This window comes from Grammomys surdaster, unplaced genomic scaffold, assembly GCF_004785775.1.
Source record: "Grammomys surdaster isolate TR1022 unplaced genomic scaffold, NIH_TR_1.0 129, whole genome shotgun sequence".
Lineage (NCBI taxonomy): Eukaryota > Metazoa > Chordata > Mammalia > Rodentia > Muridae > Grammomys > Grammomys surdaster.
The window spans coordinates 2,995,272-3,017,537 of record NW_021604587.1 but is presented as its reverse complement, the minus strand read 5'-3'; the positions used below and the strand labels follow the sequence as shown (position 1 = coordinate 3,017,537).

The 22,266-nt window shown below is 42.3% G+C and overlaps 1 protein-coding gene across 1 annotated transcript in view; it reads left to right on the top strand.

The window, feature by feature from the left end:
- The window catches only part of Cfap61 (cilia and flagella associated protein 61), a 273,504-nt gene that overhangs the window by 49,616 nt on the left and 201,622 nt on the right, over positions 1-22,266 (top strand). Inside the window, exons 9-10 of the mRNA XM_028756974.1 lie at positions 18,263-18,328; positions 19,089-19,178. Coding sequence (XP_028612807.1) covers positions 18,263-18,328; positions 19,089-19,178 — 156 coding nt within the window. The remainder of the gene's footprint in view (positions 1-18,262; positions 18,329-19,088; positions 19,179-22,266) is intronic.

Below are 22,266 nucleotides of genomic sequence, written 5' to 3'. Positions count from 1 at the left end.
TGAGTATTCTCCTTCAGTGACAGTTAAAAGGCTCAAAACAGTGTTTCCTTCCAGTTGGCCCTGTCGCTGGCCCCTTGTGGTGTTTGCAAATCAAGCTGTGGCTTTTGTTAGCTGCATCATCACAATAAAGATTTTGGAATCAGAATTGAGCTGGCAATTTTCTTGATGATGCATAAGGCAAAATAGGGCACAGCCTGGATTTCCACAGCTGTATTGGCATCACCCTGTTTAATAGCCTTAAAAAAAAAAGAGAGAGAGAAAGACAAGTCCAAATAAAACAACTTTTGTTCGTCATGTAGGCCGGTGTGTTCTGAGCAGCACAGATCTCTGTTTTATAAGACCCCTGCAAGGTTCAGACTTGTAAATCTCATTACACACCCGGGGTCTACCTTACAAAAATCCCTGTAGAATTTGATGTGCTCCTTGGCAGGAAAAGATTTCATTTTATATAACAGAATTGTGGCCTTTCAGAAAGATAATTAGCATAGCTTCTTGTAACCAAGCCATCCAGGAGAAGTGCTGCTTATTGTATGTTAAAAGGCCATTCAAAACAATATATGTATATATTTTTCCAAAAACACCCCACATAGAAAAGGTGTCACCTCCAAATCATCAAGCATACCACTATTGCCGTCAGAAAGTGTTTTGTCACATTTTAATTTCTTTTCATTTGAATTTACGGGCTAGAAATACCAAGTTCACTTTGTATGTACTGGAGCCAAAAGAAAAAAAAAAAACAAAAACAAAACCCCCAAACTGGACACTACATCAATGAGTTATTGGCTATTGTCTATTAAACCTTCTAAGTCTTTTTTCCTCTCTTTCTAAGGCTCCACTTTCTCTCCTCAATTCCAGTCTTTCTTTCTTCACACAGATTTCAGACATAAATGAGATTCTAATGTACAGAGCACAGCACAGTTCCTGTCCTTGTATGTGTAGCCTGTACCTCAGTTCTCTGGAATTCTTTAAGTGGGGGCTCCCCAGGATTTTGTATTAATAACAAAGCATTATAAACGAGGTGTCTTTGTCCCTGGTTTCTTCCAGATTTCCCTGGTAACAAGCTAAACAACAGAAATTTATCTCCCAGTTCCAAGGTCTGAAGTCCGCTGAGATCAAGGCCCCTAGCAGGTTTCTTCTGAGGCCCCCCTCCTTGGTTTGCCTAAGGCCATCGGCTTCCTATTTCTTTATATAGTTTGCACTCTGCTGGTTGTGTTCAATGTCTGCTTAGGGCTGTCACCTTAGTGGCTTCATTTGACTTATTAAATGGTGAGTCTGTTTGGCCCAACCAGGTGCCTCTTCTCAGATGTCATCAAGGACAGCCAGCCTCTAGGCAGAGGTACTCATAGAAGATGACAACATAAGAGGACTCAGAACTGTGTGTCCCCACATTGCAGCCTCTGTCATGGTCTTTGTAGGGACCACTGCTGTGGGGATGTTGGTCTTCCTGACCAGTTTCTATCTCCAGTTCTTATCATCAGCATCAGGTCCCTCCCTCTCTCCCTGCTGCCTTTCTTTCCATAAGCCTGTAGGGTCTACAATGCCTCATGACCAAGGTTGCAAGGCAACCTTGTGTCCATAGTAAACCTGGAAGTGGTCACCAAGTCAGCTACTCTATATAATATGCATACGTAGTTTAATATGTCAGCCGAGATTTCTGTCCATCAGAATTGTCATTGTTTTAAATGGCTTGTGTTCTGGATTGAACCCAGGGCTATGTGGATGCCAGCAAGTGCTCAGCTACTGAGCTGTAGTACCGCCAGCCCTGAATTCTGGCCCTTTAAAACATTTACTTATTTATTATTTATTATTTTTATTTTTTTATTTTTATTTGCCAGTGAAATATATCTTTAGCACTTGAAAAAAGGGAAAACTAATGTCGTCTCCAGGGCTTTAACTACTCCTTCCAATTTTGATTGTCTAGAATTATGTGCATGGTAGTGGTACATAGAAACGTCTAGAAAACAAGTCCACGATACCAGACCTGTGTGCAGGCCAACTCATCCTCAAGAAAGACAGTTTAGGCTCTTGCAAGAGGATCTCAGGAGACATCTTTGGGTTTGTAACATGCCAGGAGGACTCAGAGCTGCAAGCTAGAGCTGACAGCCAGGCCCGCTGCCTCAGCCCCGCTGGGTGGGCCTTTTGGTTATTTAGCAAAACCTGTTACTGATTTTCCATCTTCATTCCAGTGCTGGCTTCTAAGCCCTTTGCAGGATTTCAAAAACAACAGCAGCCCCAGACGAAGGCAGCTGCCTCCGAATCCATTATTTTTGCAGAGAGCAAGATGAAGGGGGTCGGCGTTCCCACCCCCCCCCCCTTTTTTTTTTTTTTTCTGGGGGAGCAACCTGTGATAGGACTCAGCCCTGCTCTCCAGCGGTCAGATTCATTTCACAGTGGCTGAAACACAAATGCTTTGATACAGGGCCTGGAGGTCTTTGAAAGGAAAGTGGCTTTATTTATATTCCTTATGATCATTATGTGCTGGGATTATTTTCCCAGTAGGTGATGTCTCTTTTGCCCATATTTATGAAGCAGGGGAGAAAGCATTTAATGAATTTCAAGAGTGTATTTGACTGTAAAACACATCTCTGTATATTCACATGTAAATAACCCTTTGATTCGTTCTCTCTGGTGACCTTTTTTTTTCCTTTGGGCTACATCACAGTTTGTTGTTGTTTTCCATTTTCAAATGGGAGGCTGGATGATAATAATGAAAGATTATGCAAAAAAATCCATGTTTAAAATAATGTTGATATGCCACTTGCGCTGTCGGATAATTACAGTAATTTTGCTATTACACTATACGGAGGCAGGGGCTGGTTGGTAGCAAACACAGCAATAGGGGTGATTCAAGGGATTTTCATCCCAACTGGCTGTTTGATCCTGCTGACTTTTCTCTTGAAAATCAATTGCTCTCTATGAATACTCTGAATTCCCCCTTGATTAAATTGGCTGTCAGTGGGCTGCACCCATTACATGCGGGTCGCCCCGAGTTCTGCCTTGCTTATAAATGTGTTTTTATTTTGACAACTCTTAACCTATCGTGGACCAAATTTAATCTGAGGGAAGAAACAGGGGAAGTAATTACTAAAAACACAGTTTCGTACATGGCAGCAAACCAAGGGGAATGGAGTGCTTCTGATACCCGGCTTGGAGCCAGCTCCCCTGCTACCGGGTCCCCCTGTATTTTGCTTAGTCTTTGGTATTTTCTGACCTCCAAGGCCTCATGGCTCACTCAGCCAGACCTGGGAGAGGTGCCATGGAAGCCTCTTTATCTCCTCACGGGTCTTTTGGGTCTTTTGGAATCACTGTTAGAAAATTTGATTTTTTTTTTTTCTTGAAAAGGACCACTAGTATTGAAGATAAAGAAATTGTAACCCATGGCTGGGGATATACACACACGCACACACAAGTGTATATGTCTGTGTGTGTGTATACATACATATATATATACATATATATATATATACACACACAAGTGTATATGTATGTGTGTATACATATATATACATATATATACATACACACACATATATATAAGTGCACATGTATGTTTGTGTGTTTACATCTAGCTCCACAAGGAAAGAGACTCCATCCTCTTTATTGACTGCTGATTTAAATCTACATAAAATATTTGGCAGTCAAGAGAAAAGGAGAACACAAAACTAGATCTACAAAAAGCACCTTTTCTGTCTCGAAAAACCAAAAAACAAACAAACAAACAAAAAAAAGCACCTTTTGTAATACCTAGCTTCTCTTACAGACACAGATCTCTCAGGAAAATAGTAAAATATAGTTTATTCTGGAGCCAAATGTGAGTGTCCATAGCCCAGGGACACAGACTCAGATTACCCCAAATAGATGGTCTGATGTGGTAAGTTTTATGAAGTTTTTTTTTTATAGGAACAGAACAAAAAAAGTTATAAATCAAAGCATGTTCAAATATGGTGGTGGAAACATCAGGTAGGGAGGGTTCAGTGAAGCACAGAAGTCACTGCCTCGCTTCCTAGATGCTCTTTGATAACATCATGGCCTTTAGATTAGGTGAAGCTCTGATTGGATATTCTACAATGGGTTTTACCTGAGAGTCACAAGGACAAAGTCAAGCACAGAGATGGAAAATGAATGCCATTTTTGGGGGCCGGAGGTCAAGAGTCAGGGGAGATGACTAAAATTAGTCCCAGATTTGGCTCCAAACCTGCAAGATTCCAGCTCTCCTCCATCACATAAGGAACAACCTTAAATTGATGGGGAATGGGGGGAGGGAGGAAAGAAAGTTAGTTGCAGGTCCTTCTCTTTTAAAGTTAGCACTATGAGGTTGAATCACCACCATGTGCATTTTCCTTTCCCACCGAGAAGTTTCTCCATGTGCATCCCAGGCCAGTTTCTTTGTTCCTGATTCCTACGTTGGCTCCACCATATTTTTCAGTTGGAATCATCTCTCCTTATTTTACTCTGTCATTTCAGCTGGAATTCCAGGACAGCACCACGGGTCCTTGCAGCTAAGGTCTCCTTGTGTGTCCTTAGTTAGCCCTTCTGGCTTGTGCTGGCTCCTGTGCCCACTGGTTGCTGTTCCCTGGACCACTTAGGCAAATGTGCTCCTTAAATTTCCCGGTTTCTGCTTCTGATTTGATGTTCACGAGTGGTGGGGACTCAGATTCCAAGAGATTTCTTCTCTTTTCCCATCTTGTGGTTATATTCTTTCTTAGAGCCGTCTTTCTTTTTACCTCCTCCCTCAATTAGACTTTTCTGTCTAATCGGCCTTTTCTTTTCTTTAAAAGATTTATTTATTTACTATGTATACAATATTCTGCCTACATGTATGCCTACACACCAGAAGAGGGCACCAGATCTCAGTATGAATCACCATGTGGTTGCTGGGAATTGAACTCAGGACCTCTGGAAGAGCAGCCAGTGCTTTTAACCTTTGAGCCATCTCTCTAGCCCCCTCTAATTGGCCTTTTCAACTTCGCTTTTAGAGTAGACCCTCAACTTTTAGGATTTCTTTTTGAACTTATTTACTGTTTTTTTTTGTTTCTTATTCCTAGTTTCTTTGAATTCATTTTGTCCTTTCTACTGTCATTGCCTTATTAATGCTTGGTTGCTTTCTTTACCTTCCTTCCTTCCTTCCTTCCTTCCTTCCTTCCTTCCTTCCTTCCTTTCTTTCTTTCTTTCTTTCTTTCTTTCTTTCTTTCTTTCTTTCTTTCTTTCTTTTCTCTTCTTCTTCTTCCTCCTCCTCCTCCTCCTTCTCCTCCTCCTCCTCCTCTTCCTCCTCCTCCTCCTTCTCTCTCTCTCTCTCTTTCTTGTTGTTGGTGTTTTGTTTTATTGTTTGGTTTGGTTTTTTCGAGACAAGATTTCTCTGTGTAGCCCTGCTTGTCTTGGAATATCTGCCTGCCTCTGCTTCCTGAGTGCTAGAACTAAAGGCATGTGCCACCACCACTCAGCTATTTCATCTTTCCTGCCTTATTGCAGTGGTCAAAAAGTCAAATGCCATATTGAACAGAAGCTACGAGAGTGACTATCCTTGTGTTGTTCTTGATTTTAGAGGAAATGCTTTCTGTTTATACACATTAGTGTGATCTTAATCATTGGTTTATTTTAGTTATCACTTGTTATGTTAAGTTATGATCTTTTTGTATCTTGTTTCCTCAAGGCTTTTATCATGAAAAGATGTTAACCTTTGTCAAAGGCATTTTTTCTGAAACTATACAGAAGATTGTGTGATTTTGGCTTTTTTTTTTTGTATGTTGTATTACATTTATAGATTTGTATATATTGAACCATACTGCTACCCCTAAAATGAAGTTAACTTGATTTTGGGGGCTGGTCTTTTTAAATATATTACCACACTTTGTATGTATTTTATTATTTTGTATCCTGTTTATCAGATATTGGTCTATAGCTTTCTGGTGTGTGTTTTTATTACAATTGTATCTAGTGTTGGTATCAGTGTGATGCTTGTTCTGCAGAACACATTTAGAAGTCCTCTTCCCTCTCTCCCTTACGGGATAGTTTGAAGAATATTGATGTTAGTTCTTTAATGTTCTTGTAAGATTTGGCAGCCAGTCTATCAGGTCCTAGGCTTTTTCTTTGGGTGGAGACTTTTTGTGACTGTGTCAATCTGTGAAATATTACTGATTTCTGCTATAATGTTTATTATTTCTCTTCTAGTTTGGATTGTTCTGGTTTTCTAAGACCTTGAAATGTATCATTTGTTTATTTTTTTAGATCTCTCTCTCTCTCTTTCTCTCTCTCTTTCTCTTTCTCTCTCTCTCTTTCCATCTCTCTTTAATGATATTTATTTATTTGTTATTTAGTATGAGTGGGGGACAGTGTGTATTTGTACCCATGTGGAGGTCAGAGGTCAAAGGTCAAATTATCCGAGTCATTTCTCTCTATCGTGTGTGTTCTAGGGATTGAATGCAGGTCATCAGGCTTGGCTACAAGTGTCTTTACTAACTGAGCTATCTCACCAGCCTCTCTATGTTTTCATTTTAATGTATATGTGAATAGTAATATACTTCTTCCTTATAATTACCTTTGCTCTGTCCCACAGCTTTTATATAGTATTTTCATTTCATTTTATTGTAGGGAGTCTTTTAAGTCTTCCTTTATTTTTTTCAGTGTCCCAGTAACTGTTCTGAAGTATATTATTCAGTCTCCATGTGTTTGCATAACTTCTCTTGCAGTTGATATCTAGTTTTTTTCCATTTATGATCTGACGGAATGTAAGCAATTTTTTCAGTTATTATTTGTGTGTTGTGGTGGTTTGAAGGAGAGTGGCTCTTCTAGGCTCATTTATTTGAATTCTTGGTCTCCAGTTGATAGACCTGTTTGGAAAGGGTTAGGAGGTGTGGCCTGTGGTGGCAGTGTGTCGGGGAGCATTGAAGTTTCAAAAGGTATGTGTCATTCTCAGCCCTTCCTTCCATACTCCCACCCCTGCTGCCTTCTGCTTAAGGATAAAGATGTAACCTCCCAGCTATTCCTGCTGCCATGCCCTTCCTTCAAGGCCACCATGGATCTAACCCTCTTGAGATAACAAGCCCAAATTAAACCAATTTCTTTTATGAGTTGCTTTTGTCATGTTTTTGTGTTTTTTTTTTTTACAGCAATAGAAAAGTAAAAAAGAAGTTATGTGTTTGCTAGTTAGGTTTAATAACCCAAATATACTCTATAGAGAATTCCTTGAACTGCCAAAAAGACTGTATTCAGCAGTTGTGTGGCACACCTGTCAATGACTGTTGATCTATGAATCTGTTTCATCTGTGGTACAATTTAGCTGATGTCCCTTTGTTGATTTGTTGTTGTTCTCTTGGTGAGAATAGAGTACTGATGGCACCTGCTACTAATGCATTACACAGTTCTTTATTTCTAGACTGGTTTATTCTGTGAAATGATGTACATTACAACTGCCTTCTTGATATATTCTCCTTTATCAATACGCAGTGTCCTCTCTCTTCTTCCCTCCTCCCTCCTCTCCAACCTTCCTCTTCCTGCTGCTGATGCGGCTCTTTTCTTCATCTTTAGTAGCTCAGGTGAGCCTTGAACTTGTTGTTTGCTAAGGGTAACCTTAAAGTTCTGATCCTCCTTAGCCTCCCAGGTGTCAGAATTCTAGACTTTGTGCCACCATGGTTTTATGCGGCACTGGGAATTGATCTCAGGGCTTTTGGTTATGTTAGGAAAGTCCTTTATTAATTGAGCCACAGCCTCAGTTTTGGTGTACATCTTTTATTTTGAAAACCAAGACCATTTACATTCAGAGTAAAAACAAAACAGCCAACCAAACCAAACCAAAACAACAGAATTTATGGCCACTAACCAGCATTACAGAAGGTTTCTTAAAAGAATCTCGTACACATAACAGGAAGATAAAAACAGTCTTAGAGGTCAAGAAAGAGTAAGTCCCACTAGGAAAGCGGATTAGGAAACAAGACATAAGAAAGCAGCTTCAGAAAATTGACAAAATGGCAGAAACTGGATGCACACTTCTATTAAAACCCCAAGCATGGGAGGAGGCGCGCTCTCTCTTTCTACTATTTGTACTGTATATTGAACTCAGACTATTAGGTTTGGTGGCAAGCACCTTTACCTGCTGAGCCACTGTGGTTCCCATGTACTGATTATTCGTTGTGTGTTAACACTAGTGTAAGCATGCATGCATGTGTGCACATGCTACAGCATGAGTGTTGAGGTTTGAGGAACAGTTTTGAGGAGCCAGCTTTTTTCTTCCTTACACTATGGATTATATGGATTCCTGGGATTGAACTCAGGTCATCGAGCTTGGCAGAAAGTACCCTCACCCACAGCATGTTCACTGGCCCAGCATCCACAAATCCAATAATTATAAGAAAGGTAGAAGGAAAAATAATATAAATCAAGAACTTATAGAGATGAGTTTTTAAAAATAAAGGTGGGAGAGAGAAGAAAAATGGAAGACACAAGTTAGAATATTCAAAATGTAGAGAGGAAGACAGGAGAAAGGTAGAGAGTGGAGACAGAGAGACTGAGCAATAAATAAGTTTTAGTATTATTAGAAACAGAAGAGAAAATACAAAAAAACCTCAAAAAGAATAATTACAAACATATATATAGAAGCAAAAGCTATAGAAATATATACAAACCAAATACTAAAAAGAAAACAAGATATTAATAGATATCTACACATATATTTAGACTTATGTCTTTGTATATTTTGTCTGTATATCACATTTCAGTGGTACTTTCAGTGGATGTCAGAATCCTGGATATGGGGTTATAGACAGTTAAGCTGCCATGTGGGTACTGGGAACTGAACCTGAGTCCTTTGAGAGCAGTAAGTGCTCTTAACCCGAGCCATATCTCTACCCTCTTAATATACACATTTTTAAAGATTAAAAAAGATTCATACTTGGATAGAGCACAGTCCGTGAGAAATTTACTGGTTAATTGTTTTATTGTGGGGTTTGGGCTTTTTTTGTCTTTTGTTTTATGTGTTGTTTACCACTCAGGCAGTGAGCATGGCCTGAGTGGGCATGTAGCCCTGTTGGAATAGCTTTGTTTCCTTGTTCACTCGTGTGGGGCAGTATGGAACCAAAGTTCCCTGGGCTGTAGCCTACTCCAGACAGATTTTCTCCACATAGCTGCAGGCATGATGGGTATTTCAGGTGATCTCTGAAGCCCATGCCTAGAGCAAGGCACACATCACTGTGGAGAAACTGCAGCTGAGTCGGTACTTTCTACCACATACAATTATGGTTTCCTGAGGCTGTAACCATCTCAGTAGGAGTGAAGACCATATGAAGAGAGATAGTTGTACTCCTCCTCTTGGCTGTCAGTCAGCCTGTGGAAACAATAGACCCCATGAATTGGAATTTCCCCAGGAGTCTCATGCTGGGAGAAAGAAAAGGCTGGAGCCTGGTGCCAGCCAGAAGAAGAATTTGTCTCCCAGAAAGGTATTTCACACTGTCCCCCACCCCACCCCACCTCAACACACACACACACACACACACACACACACACACACACAAACACACACAGACAAGGATAGAGACAGGAACAAAGTATGGACACAATAAATAAACCAAAAAAATAAAGAGATTTTATAACAAGGAAGCTATACCCAGGAAATCTCAACAATATGGTCACCTAAACCAGACCAGCACAATGACAGTTGACAAGGAAGATCCCACAGAGCGTGTAATGGCTGTAGTGAGAGATCAGGGACAAACTCCCGGTAGGTTATCTCATCCCAAGTGGTAGGCCCTGAACACATGTACATATGAGCACAGACTAAATGGTCTCAGATGGTTCTATGTGAGTAGACACACATATGTATATATGTAACAGTAATACTTGAAGAAGAGACATGAATTTGAGAGGGAATGGGGGATCATGAGAGAAATTGGAGTGGGGAAGAGGGAAGGATGGAAACAATATAAATACAGACTCATGTATGAAAGTCTCAGCAACAACCTGAGTTGAGAGCAACCCAGTCAAGAGTGTTCCTTCATGAGCCAAGAGCATCCTCCATGGTTTCTGCTGGAATTCCTGCTTTGGAATGAACTGTGCTTTGGACATGTAAACCAAACAGATACCTCCAAATAGAGCTAAAGACATTTTACAGTTTTGACTTGTCAAATCACCTTGCATGTGCCACTGGAGTCAAAACAGTGGGCCAGTGAATAGAACCACACCATGAGCAAGAGTGCTTTGTTATGTATTCCTCTTGCCCTCTATTCAAACCTAACCCTCATGTTCTTGTACCTCTTTGTTCCTTTCCAGTGTGGCCACATTGGATAAACTGTCTTTGTCTATTTTCTCTATTACTTCTTCTTTAATTGGCCCACTGAGGGTTAGTGGCTGAACCTAACTTCTTAAGTCGGGTAACATGGCCAATCCCTTGACATAGTTGCACTTGTCACCTAAGTCCTGACCCTCCTCAGTAGCCATCACAGCCTCTGGTTTTAAAGAGAGACAGAGCAATCTGAATTTTATCCCAGATTCCTCTGCATGTATTTGTCAGTGATCTTGCTTCAGTGGTGGTTGGATGGCATCTCACTGGACCACATGGTATATATCAGCAATGATACCATGGCAACACTTGCTTTAGGTTACAAGAAAAGAAAAGGGTTATGCTATGTTACCAAGAGAAGCAAGCTTGGGTGTGACCTTCTCAAAGCTACCTTCCCATACAGCACTGTGCTTTTACAATGGGACATGCAGAGTACGTCTCCAGTGCCAGTGTGCAGTCCCAGATCTGTAACTGGTCTTTGCTACTTGTGTGGCTTCTTCTTTTTCCCACCCTTCATCCCTCTGGTTTCACCCTATATCACTAGATGAGAGAGAAAGAAGGATAGAGGGGAGGGAGGAATTAGGAAAATCCCTGAATCTGATTTCTCTCCTTTTGTTTCTTCTTTGAGTATAGCTACTAACGAGTCACAACCAATCTCCCCTAAGTGACCAACAACCACCACCACCACCTTGTACCTCTTTTCAGTCCTCTGAAAAGTTCCCAGAATTCCAAACATCACATGATTGCAGAAACTATTTGCAGCTGGCAAAACCATGCCTGTGCTAGAGCATGAGGCGAGTCACAGTAAGTCCGAAGCAGCCCCACATAAACTATATTCTTTTAAAAAAAAAAAGCAAACCACATATTCTTACATTTCTGTGTTTTTCAAAGAATCCAAGATCCCATAATTCTAAGAAATGTCACTCCATGGATCAGCTGAGTGTGGCATGCTCTTCTGCAAGTGCTTCTCCCATCCCTCTCGGTCACTTCTCTCCGCAGATGGGCTGTGCCGCTTGCTGCCTGCCAAACGTGAATGTGCTTTGTCTAGCTCTGTCCTCTGATAACCAGAGTTTCTGCATTTAAGTCTCTATGTTTGATACGAAGCATATGTGTGTCCCCTCAAACACCCACCTTGCTGAGGAGCTATTTTCTGATTGGCTCCAAACTACAGAGACACAATGCTACTTGCTTCTAAGCCACCTTCGTCTCCTCTCTAAATAATTTTTGACTCTTTATGCAAGATGAAAGACCAAATCCTTTCCTAGGGACCCTCTGGGGTACTAGTAGTTGAACTCAATTTCCAAGTGCTAGCGGTTGTCAGTCTTCTAGACGGGAAACTCCTTCAGAGATGTGGTCAAAGAAGCTGTGTCTACAGGACACTCTGCTCATCTAAATAGTGTTACTTCTTCTCTCTCCTTATGGCTCAGATGTCCTGAGTTTAAATAAGTTACTACATCACTGGCAGTGTTAATCTTTCCACAAGGCATTGCCTCACCTGTATCTCATAACTATTACCAAGTAATGTTGATATTAATATTCTCACTATTGTTATTTTAGGAATAATTGTTACTTGTAATTTTAGTCTCCTTGAGCTAAAATTTATTTTGGGAAGCAGTTTGGCTGCCAGTTGGTATGATTATTATCATTGTATGTTGGCTCTCTTGTATTTAGTCTCCATTTTTGTGTGTGTGTGTGTGATGTCTAGAAAAATAGCCTGTTTGAATGACTGTCTTTTACTCTAGCCTGATATGGGATCAGTTCTTGGACACTGGACTTCTGAATGGTGTGAATGTATCTTCTTTGTTCAGAGTTTAGAATTTCATGTCACACTGTGAAAAACAACTTACTAATGACTCTCAACTCCTCCATATCCCTATTATTGCTGACCTGGCGTAACTCTGAGACAGTGACATTTCTTGCTTCACTGTTGTCCATTTCTCCAGGTATTTGTAAAGCTCTCACTTTACCCCTTTAGATGCTTCAGTATCTGTCTCAGTTATTTCTCTGTTGCTGTGATAAGCAGCCCTGACAAAGGTGATGTAGGGAGAAAGGGTTTTGTTTGGCTCACAGTTTCAGAATATTGTCAGTCTATCATGGCATCAGGAACTTGAGAGAGGGAGCCAGTCTATGAAGCAGAGAATGGTGAAGGTGTGTTCCTGTTCAGCTCCTTCTCTCCACTAACCCAGGCCAGGATTTCAGCCAGAGAATGGCACCACCCACAAGTAGGTGGGTCTTCCTGTTTAATTAACACAATCAGGATAGTCTCTCCCAGACATGCCCAGTGGCCCATCCAGTGATTCTAGATTGTCAAGCCTACATTAACCATCACAGTGCTTATGGTTTCACGATAGTGAGGTTGTCATTGTGGAGAATGTCCTTTTTCAGTATAAAACATTTTTGCAACATGCAGTGTTCTGAATCTTGTTTTATCAGGTGCTAACATGTTCATTCCTAGCCAATGTTGTATTCTGTCCTGCTTCACCAGCGTGCCTGGAGTGACCCCGACATGCTGCTCAGGAGAGGCAGAACGAAGTCCACGATGGTGGTCCACAGTATGTGTTTTCCTTAGCTGGACCGGAAGGAGGAACAGTGGAGTCTTGGATGATTGTTGTGGTTCCCAGTCTCCTGGGTACTGGATCCATGCTTCCCCTCAGGGCATCCACATCCCTAGCAGGAAGGGGAAGGCAGAGCCCTGGATAGGCAAGAACCCATTCTGATTCAGAGTGAGTTTTTAAAGTATGGAGGGGCTGGAGGAAAAGGCCTCCCTCCCCTCTTCCCCTCCCAAGATTTAAGCACAGCTGTTTAGGACGAAGGCCTTCCCAGAGACGATCCATAAAGAAGAAATGATCCTTGCTTATTCATACTGGTTTATTTGATGGTGGATAGGAATGCATATACTTCATTCAGGGTGGACCAGGAATTTAATACCTTTTGTGGGAAGCAAAGCCCAGGAAGTGAAGCTCATTGGCTGAATGCTCTGGGCCTATCTAGAGAACTCATTAGCGTGGGAATACCAGGTGGTTTATGCTGTGAGACCCAATGCCCATGGTACTCAGTGGGGTGATGTGGTTATGTTTCCAGGGTAGGTAGAGGCAGGTAGGGAACAGCTCCACTCCTGCCATTCTCAATTCTGAGATATCTGGGATTTGAGCTCAATCAATTGTACTGTTCTTATGCCTATCTGGTAACAAGATCCTTCTTGCAGCTAACCATTGAACTGATCATGGGGTCCCCATTGGAGGAGTGAGAGAGAAGACTGAAGGGGCTGAAGGGGCTTGCGACCCCATTGGGAGAGCGACAATACCAACCAACCAGAGCTCCGAGGGTCTAAACCGCCAGCCTGGGAACATGCTTGGAGGGACCCATGGCTCCAGCCATATATGTAGTGGAGGATGGCCTTGTTGGCCATAGGTAGGAGAGGAGGTCCTTGGTCCCCTGAAGGCTGGATGCCCCAATGTGGGGGAATTCAAGGGTGGGGAGCGGGAGGGGGTGGATGGGTGGGGGCACATCCTCATAGAAGTAGCAGGAAGGAAGATGGAATAAGGGGTTTCTAGGGGGTGGGAAATGGGAAAAGGGGATAACATCTGAAACGTAAACAAATAGAATATCCAATAAAAAAAAAAAGTCCCACATGCCCTAAAAGCCAATGTTAAACTGGCTGAAATTCTTTAACAAAAAATTCAAAGTAACATGCTACAAGTTTGAGGCAGAGATAGTTTTGAGATGGGACAAAATAGAATAGACTAATAGGCTTGAGACAATTGATTTAAGTATCCTACTGTTGTTTTGTCTTTTACATTTACTTCCATATGCACTTGATTTTTATTTTTGACTAAATATAAAAGACAATTATCATTTAAAATTATATGTTTACAATTGAATGAGTATGTATGTATGTATGTATGTATGTATGTATGTATGTATGTATGTATCTGTGTGTGTGTGTATGCGTGTAGAACTAGAGGCCAATGTCAGAAATCTTTAAAACATTTACAATTGTGTGTGTGTATCTATGCAGGTACCATGCATGACACATGTGTGGAAGTTAAATAAGAACTTGTGAGAATCAGATTTCTCTGACAATGTGACTCCCAGGAGGGGACTCGGGTCATCAGGGTTGATGGCAGGGGTTAGTTGTTTAACACACTAGCTATTGGAAGTCTTCTCAGTTGCCCTTCACTTTATATTTTGAGGCAGGGTCTCTTACTGGAGTTGGAACTCATTTATTTCTCTTAGGCTGGCAGGTGATAAAGCTCCAGGGATTTCCCTGTTTCTGTTTCCCCAGCATCGCCTCTTGTATGCTCCACCAATACTCAACTCCTGATCTGCCCCTTCAGCCAAGGTCACTACTTTGAAAGGAGAGAAAAGAAGTACTGATTTCATAAATGTTCAGTGGAATTTGCCAATGAAACTGGATAAAGCTGATTCTATTATTATGGGAGTTTTTAGTTTCATTTTCTGTTTCGACTTATTATGCAACAACTTTTCTTAAAAAAGAGCTTTTAAATGTTACTTTTTGACAGAACTTGAAAATGTTAGTGTAGCTAATATGATAACATTTTTGTTTTGTGATATCTGTCCTCTGTCTTTTAAGGAAGAATTTTCCCACACAAGGCCATGCAAATAGTCTTCTAAAGTTTCTTCTACTAATTCCAAATAGATTTTTAAACCTTCAGGGATATCTTATCTACAGTTAATTTGGAGGTTCACTAGAAAATAGGGGCTGAATTTTCTTTCTAATGTGGTTAGCCAATACTACTCTATAGTTTATTCCTTCCTTACCAATTTGAAGTATTATCATGAACATCAATATTTCATGTCTGGCTATATTTTTTTAGTCCATTCCTTTCTATTCCTACCTCAATAATCCTGTTTGTTTGTTTTTAAAAAAGATTTATTGATTTATTTTATGTATTTGAGTCCACTGTCACTGTCTTCAGACACTCCAGAAGAGGGCATCAGATTCTATTACAGATGGTTATGAACCACCATGTGTGTACTGGGAATTGAACTCAGGACCTCTGGAAGAGCAGTCAGTGCTCATAACCACTGAACTGTTTCTCTAGCCCCAATAATCCTCAGTTTTAAAGACTGGCTTTATAGTATGTCTTACTGTAAGAAATTTGAGCTACTCTCAATTTCTTTTGTAAAACACTGTTTACTGTCTCTCTCTAAACAGTTACTCTTTTAAGATCACTTTACTTCCTTGCATAAAAACTGTTGGAATTTTTGATGCATATTTAAAATGAATGTAACAACACACACAATTTCTTTGTAAAGCCTTCAAAATATTCTACACTGTATTATCCATATGCTACTCATCTGAGAAGTGGCAGAGTAGATGCAATGTGTACTGGCACCTGAGGCCTATATAAACCTGGGAACCTCTCTAGTGGCCTGTACCAGGAAGGCAGTTGAACCTTTAGCTTAATTAGCCTTGTGGTAAACTTCAGATAAGTAATCTCACACAGAGATTACACACGGAAAATTGTGTCTCCCCCTCTGGTAGAATAATCTGCCGTTTGTGACTCTGAAGCTACTGAAGTGGTGGAAGTCATAAAATAACAAAGTTGTAGCTGTGGTCATGTTTTCAGTTGAGTGACACTTAATAGCGTGGCCTTGACTTTTCTCTGAGCCAGCATGCCACATTTGATGACCTCAGGGCACATTGTGAACATTAACTAATTAAACCTCATAAAGCCCAAGAGATTTTAGAAAGAGAGATGTGGCATCACCTTGCCCAGTTCTGAAATGCAGTCACCTCTGGGGACAATGGTGGCAGCTGCCTAATAATAAGCTTCAACACATCATGACAGTTTAGCTAAGACAATTAGTCATTGTCATTAGTAATTGTCTTGTGTGCATTAGACTAGTGAATGATTAAGTCACCAGGATTATTGGTTCATTGTAAACAATCTATTCTTTAATTTTTTTTTTTACATTTTAGAAATTTTATTCTAATTGTAAAATATATACACATAGAATAGGTCATGTTCCTAGGTTTTTTCTTAGTCTTGTTCTGTTTGAAACATAAAATAAGAACTATCTTTTTAAAAAAAAAAAACAGAGTGTAGCTTAAAATTAGGGAATTATTAATATGAGCAAGACTAATCAATGATAGAAGTCAGAACTAGGTGTGTTGACTTGACATTGGGGATTAGGGACACAGATCTTGGAAGTATTTTGCATAGCAACCTCAGTAGATGTCACACAGAAGAGACCTGTGTAGAAACTTATTGGCCTTAACACTTTTCTGTGTGTTGTATGTAGCTCAAAACTAAAAGCATGCCGGACTTGTCATTATGAAAGTGCCAGAAGCCCCAGGGCACAATCAGGGACTAGAGCTGAGATAGGCTTTACTTTCCTTAAAGGCCTCTTTCTTCACAAGGACTCTAAGTCTTTTCTCAGGACACTTTGTCATGGCCAGTGAACTATGTTTCATGTCTGGATATGAGTCTCCCTCCTAGTGTCTTCAGCATTATTGCCCTCTGCAAAACCTCCTTGGGCATCATTTTTTTTTCTCTTAGACTCTCATTGTTGTTTTTCATTCACCCATATCTTTGTTATAAGTAGGTGGAAGACAGTCATGGTCCAGTAGTTTGGGTTGAACAGAGACTGTAGGAGTCATGCCAGTGATGGGTGTTGAAAGATGAGCTAGCTAGGGGAGGAAGCAAAGAGGACCGTGGGCTACTTCTGGCCTTGCAATGGCTGATGGGATAGTTAGAAATATGAAAGCAGAGCAGCTTGTTCTAACTGAATACATCTCTAGAGCCTTCAGAGGTCCCAGGGTGCCTCATACACATAGACAGAGGGTCTGTGGACTACAGGAGAGTGGAAGTCACTGCTGAGATCCCTTAGTGGAGCAGGCCTATGTGAGGCAGAAGGTAGGACAGGTATCCCTACTGTGAAAATTTCCTCCAAATTGCCTTCCTAAGGCATGGATGACTTAGAGACAGAAAAGAAGGGAAGAGTGAGAGGGTTGATGGGAGAGAGACCGGGAGGGAGGACCTTTGTATGGTAAGTGGGCAGGTTTTTTTCCATTGTTATTTTTAGAGATGAAGAAGCATATGAAGAATGTCTAAATGATTGACTTTGCAGAGTGTATTGCAACCGTGCACAGTTCTTCTTACTTAGAAAATAGAAAAGGGAGCTGGCATGGTTGCATACACCTATAATCCCAGTACTCTGGTGACTGAAGCAGGAAGAGTGTGAGTTCAAAGCTATCCTGGGCTACCTAGCAAAGGATGGGGTGAGGGGAAGGACCATGGAGTGGTGGGGAGGGAGGATGGGACAGGAGGAAGAGATAGAGGAAGAGGGAAAGAGGGAAGAAATGCTAATGTCATTGTCACTGGCAGAGGTCATGGCATTTCCAAAGCCCTTTTCCTAATCTTTGGAACTCAGAGAGCACTGTATACCAAACTGTAGAATTTTCATCTTCTTTGGTAGGACTAATTTAAAGCCTACAATCCGAGAAGGTGAGGCTTGTTTATAAACTTCAAAGGAGCCTAGCATCAAAGGAGCCTGTTACTCAGAGCTTGGCAGAGGTGGGAGTGGGAGGGTGGAGTTGGTGGGAGTCGGGGTGGGGTGGGAGTGGGGGGGTGGAGTTGGTGGGGGTTGGGGTGGGGTGGGAGTGGGAGGGTGGAGTTGGTGGGGGTTGGGGTGGGGTGGGAGTGGGGGGGTGAGAGTGCATGGGGGGGTGCCCCTGCCAGGCACATGCCCTTTGTGTGCATCAGCCACCTGCACAGCTTCCATGGGCAGTGCAGTTTCATCTCCATCATGTGGACAAGGCACAGAAGGGCTGCAGAGGAACTAGCCTAGATCTGAGTGTCTAGGTGAGGGTCAAGGGAGCTGCAAAGCCCTGTGATCTTTTCCAGCTGCCCGTCTTTGGAATAGACATCCACAGTTCCAAACACGTGACTGCATGGTTCTGTGGCTTGCTCATCACTTACGTTCTGTCCTTACCCTACCTTTTCTCTCAAAGGCAGTGAAAACAAGAGTGACAGCCAATGTTCTCATAAAGTAGTGGAGGAGCAAGAAATGGTCCCAGAAGTGACCTTACAGGTGACCCAGGTAAGGGACACTTCTTCTCCAGGCCTGAGGGATGGGGATGGGCCTAGGGCTCCTTGTGACATGGAATGGGTCTTTGCTGTTAAGATCATCACTGAATTCTGTCATCTATATCAGAAAGGCCCCACTCACACGAAGGTGGGGAGACTGGGTAAGTTTACAATGGGTGAGCCTCATGGGCTCTAGAATGCAGGCCAGCATGGGATTTCATCCTGTGTTCCTTACTTTTCTCATTACTGTGACAAAATGCCTGAGAAGAGCTGACAGGTCAGTGTTTGCATGTTCAGGACTGCAGGCAGTGGGAGCTAGGGGCTAGACATGCAAAAACTTAGGGAGCAGAGCATCTGCTCATTATTTTAATTGGGGTAAACACCACACACACACACACACACACACACACACACACACTTCTCAAAAGGTACATTTTAAATTTGTGTTCATTATATGGTAATTGTATTTTGGTAAGACTCATTTAAAAGGAAACTTGGTGCAGCTCTCAAATCGCACAGAAGAATAAGAACAATAGAGTTACAATTAACGTTTAGAGAGAAGAAGGAGGTGCCTGTGCATCTGTCAGTCTACCATCAACATCCTTCCTCTCTCCCTTTTAAAAACCTTATGAGGCAGATGCCGAGTCCCTTTCTCAATGTCTCCTAGCCAATGAGCACACCGGAAACTTACTGCAGAGCTTAGGTTCTGAACCACCAAGGGTTGGTTTATTCTTATGTCTTCCTCCCATGGTCCTTTGCAGGAGAAAGACACCGAAGCATCAGTTTCATGCGAGGAAGTCGTGTCATCAGTCTTCAGTAGAGTCTCTGATGATATGCAGGTAAGGCTTGTGCTTGTGTAGGGCCTTTGCTGCCTGCTGGCTAGAGAGCTCCTTCCCCTTTAATTGTTGTGTGCCCTTCCCTCTTCAACCCCTCCATCACCTCTCCCCAACACATAGCCACTATTGTCCTTGGATCAGGTCTGGGTAACTTTGACCCCACTGCAATTAATCCCTAATCCCACACTCTCTGCACAGCTCAGACCACAGGTTATAGTTTATTTGTGTTTCAATTACTTGTTTACAGTTTTAGTAAACAGAAATTTTTTTTCTTCTAAGCCCAAAGAGAAACTTTTAAGAAGTAAAATGCTTATTGGAGGGCTCCCATTATCCCCCGCCCCCAATACATACAGACAATGTTCCACATGATATATGCAGATATATATCATTTGCCCACACAGGCCCAGGTACATTTTAGTATGTGTACTTATGTGCTGCTTAGGTTCTTTGAACAGTCCCCTTTTGTTACAGGTTCCATCCAGGCTTCGGTTGGTTAACCAAGGTTTGCTTGGTAGCATCATTTTCTTTGGCTGACTCTAGGGCATCTTCCTTTGTTACTTGCCTTTACTCCACCTACACCCTAGCACTGTTCTCCTGTCAAACTAGTTTCACCCATGCCTTGTGTCTCTGAAGAGGGGCCCAGGCCAACAGAGTTAGATCCATGATAGCACTGGGATGCACACTGAATACTGCATCCCCACATCTGAGCTCTGTCAGAAGGCCAGACCCTCTGCTATCTGCTCCCCAGATACTGAGCAACTAAGGGATATGTGAGGAGCCTCCTAGGAATGAGAGAGCTACTTACTGCTAGCCCTGAACTGGAGAGTAGGCTGTGATGGAACACCAGTGATCTTAGCGTCTGTCTTTCCAGGCAGTCTGCAGGGTGTGGGTGGAGACCAGGTCCTGTGCTATCTGCATGGAAGTATACAGACAGAGTAGGGTGGGTGTTAGGGAGCAGGATATGCTGTCAGAGATGATGCTGCATGCATACAGGGCCACCTTTGGATTAGCTGCTGTACCCCCCACCTTCAGCCCTCTGTCACTTAGTGTTCCTCAGCACCCCAAGGAAGAGAGCTAGAGGTGTCTAGCTTCAACTCTTTAGGGAGTAGCCAGGAATGAGAAGGGGGCTAATTAGGGGGAATCAACACCCCAGTTCCTGTACCTCTGAAGCAGGGAGTGGATGGACTCCATGATGGAAAACCATTCCTTGGAAGGTCTTTATTGGTGACCTTCCCTTCTTTGTCTCACTTCCCTTCTCTCCTTCCAGAGGTTCTTGGCAACAGCTGAGACCCACAGCTTAGGTTTGTCTCTGAGGAGCCCACCCTAAGAAACTCACTAACTGGAAGTCACTACTGGGCCCCAGTCAGGAGAGTGGAGATACAGTGGAAAGTGCCGGTTTTCTCTCTAATATTCCTAAGAGTGAGGCCATTCTTGTATAGACCCAGACACGGATAGGATGGGAGGGGGGCAAGGGACCAGAACCTGCTAGTCCCCCTGAGGACATCTGGGTAAGCAAGGAAGATCGATTTCCTGTGTTTATCTCCTGACCCTTCCAGAAAAAAACAACCCACTTGAAATGACAGTAAAGAAGCGAAAAGGGCACAGATCCACAAAGACAACAGGGCGGAAGGGAGTTATTGCAAGATAAGCACTTTAAAAATATTTAGAATCAAGAAAATCGATGAAGGAGTTTGCACTGGCTTAGCAGACCCAAGGAAGGGGAAGCAAGCCTGAGAAGAGACTAGTGAAAGTGGTGTGAACTCTCTACAAAGGCTGGGGGTTTCGCTGAGGGGAAGTAAGAAACAAGGTAGAGGGGTGTGTGTGTGATGTGAGCACGGCAGTCTCTTTGACAGCCTGGTAAAGGAGTAGCCTGGACTCCACACTCTACATAGCTGAACAGCCACACCCTAGGGGAAAAGACCAGGCAAGTATTCCCTGGAGGAACCAAGAAAACAGTGTTCCACTAGATGGGACTGTCTAATGGTGAAGGGCTGGGACTAGAGAAAGTGGAATTCTTTATTTCAGATGGAGAAGCCCCAGCTACTCCTCTAAGCTGGTGTTTGTTGGAGTATTCTGTTGCTGCTGTAATCAATTACCACAGCTTGGTGGCTTAAAACAATGTGTGCCTGTCTTACAGGCCGAGATGAGAATTCCCTCAGGTCTCAGCACACTAAGGCTCAGAATGTGAGTGGAGGTTTTATTTCTTCTGAAGGATCTAGGGGAGACTGTTCCCTTGCTCTGGTAGTGTCTAGAAGGCACATACATTCTTTGTCATACGCCCTCTTCCTATATCTTCAGGGCCACAAACAGTGCTCCCCCTACTGCTATCTGAACTCCCTCTGTCTCTTGTAATTTCATCCTATCTATTTGGATAAACCAGGAAAATCTTCAGTTCTCAAAAATCTTTAATTTAGTGGCATTTAAATTTAATTTAATTTAATTTGCCCTGTAAGACAAATGTCTTCATGTTCCAGGGAAATACACACACACACACACACACACACACACACACACACACACACTTCTTGAGGGCCACTGATTGCGCCACACAGTCTCTCTGGCAGGATGTTGGCTGGGAGAGTTTTGCATTAGTAACTTCTCTGTTACTGTGGTAAAATACCGTGACCAAAAGCGGCGTATGAAAGAAAGAGTTTATTTGGGCTCACAGTTTCAGAGGGATAAAGGCCAGTCACGGTCAGGAGGCCTGGTGGGAAGTGGCAGGCACAGCAGCGGGAGCAGAACACTGTGAGATCCCATCTCTAACAGAAAGCATGAAGTAATGAGAATAAACCGAAGTAGGGCAAGACTATATACTCTCAAAACCCGCCCCCAGTGACATACTTCCTCCCACAAGGCCATGCTTCCTAAATCCTCACAAACAGCATCGCCAAATGGGCCCTGAGTATGCAAATGCCTGAGCCTACAGGGGACATTTCTCCTTCAAACCACACATACACAAAAAAAGCTCCAAGTCTGGATTAGATGGGTAGGTGAGAGAAACAATGTAACTCAGGTTATTTGAAATACCTGATTGCTATTTGGCCAAATACCCAATTGCTATTTGACCAAAACTTTGCAAATCTTACAAAACATGAAAACATTTAGA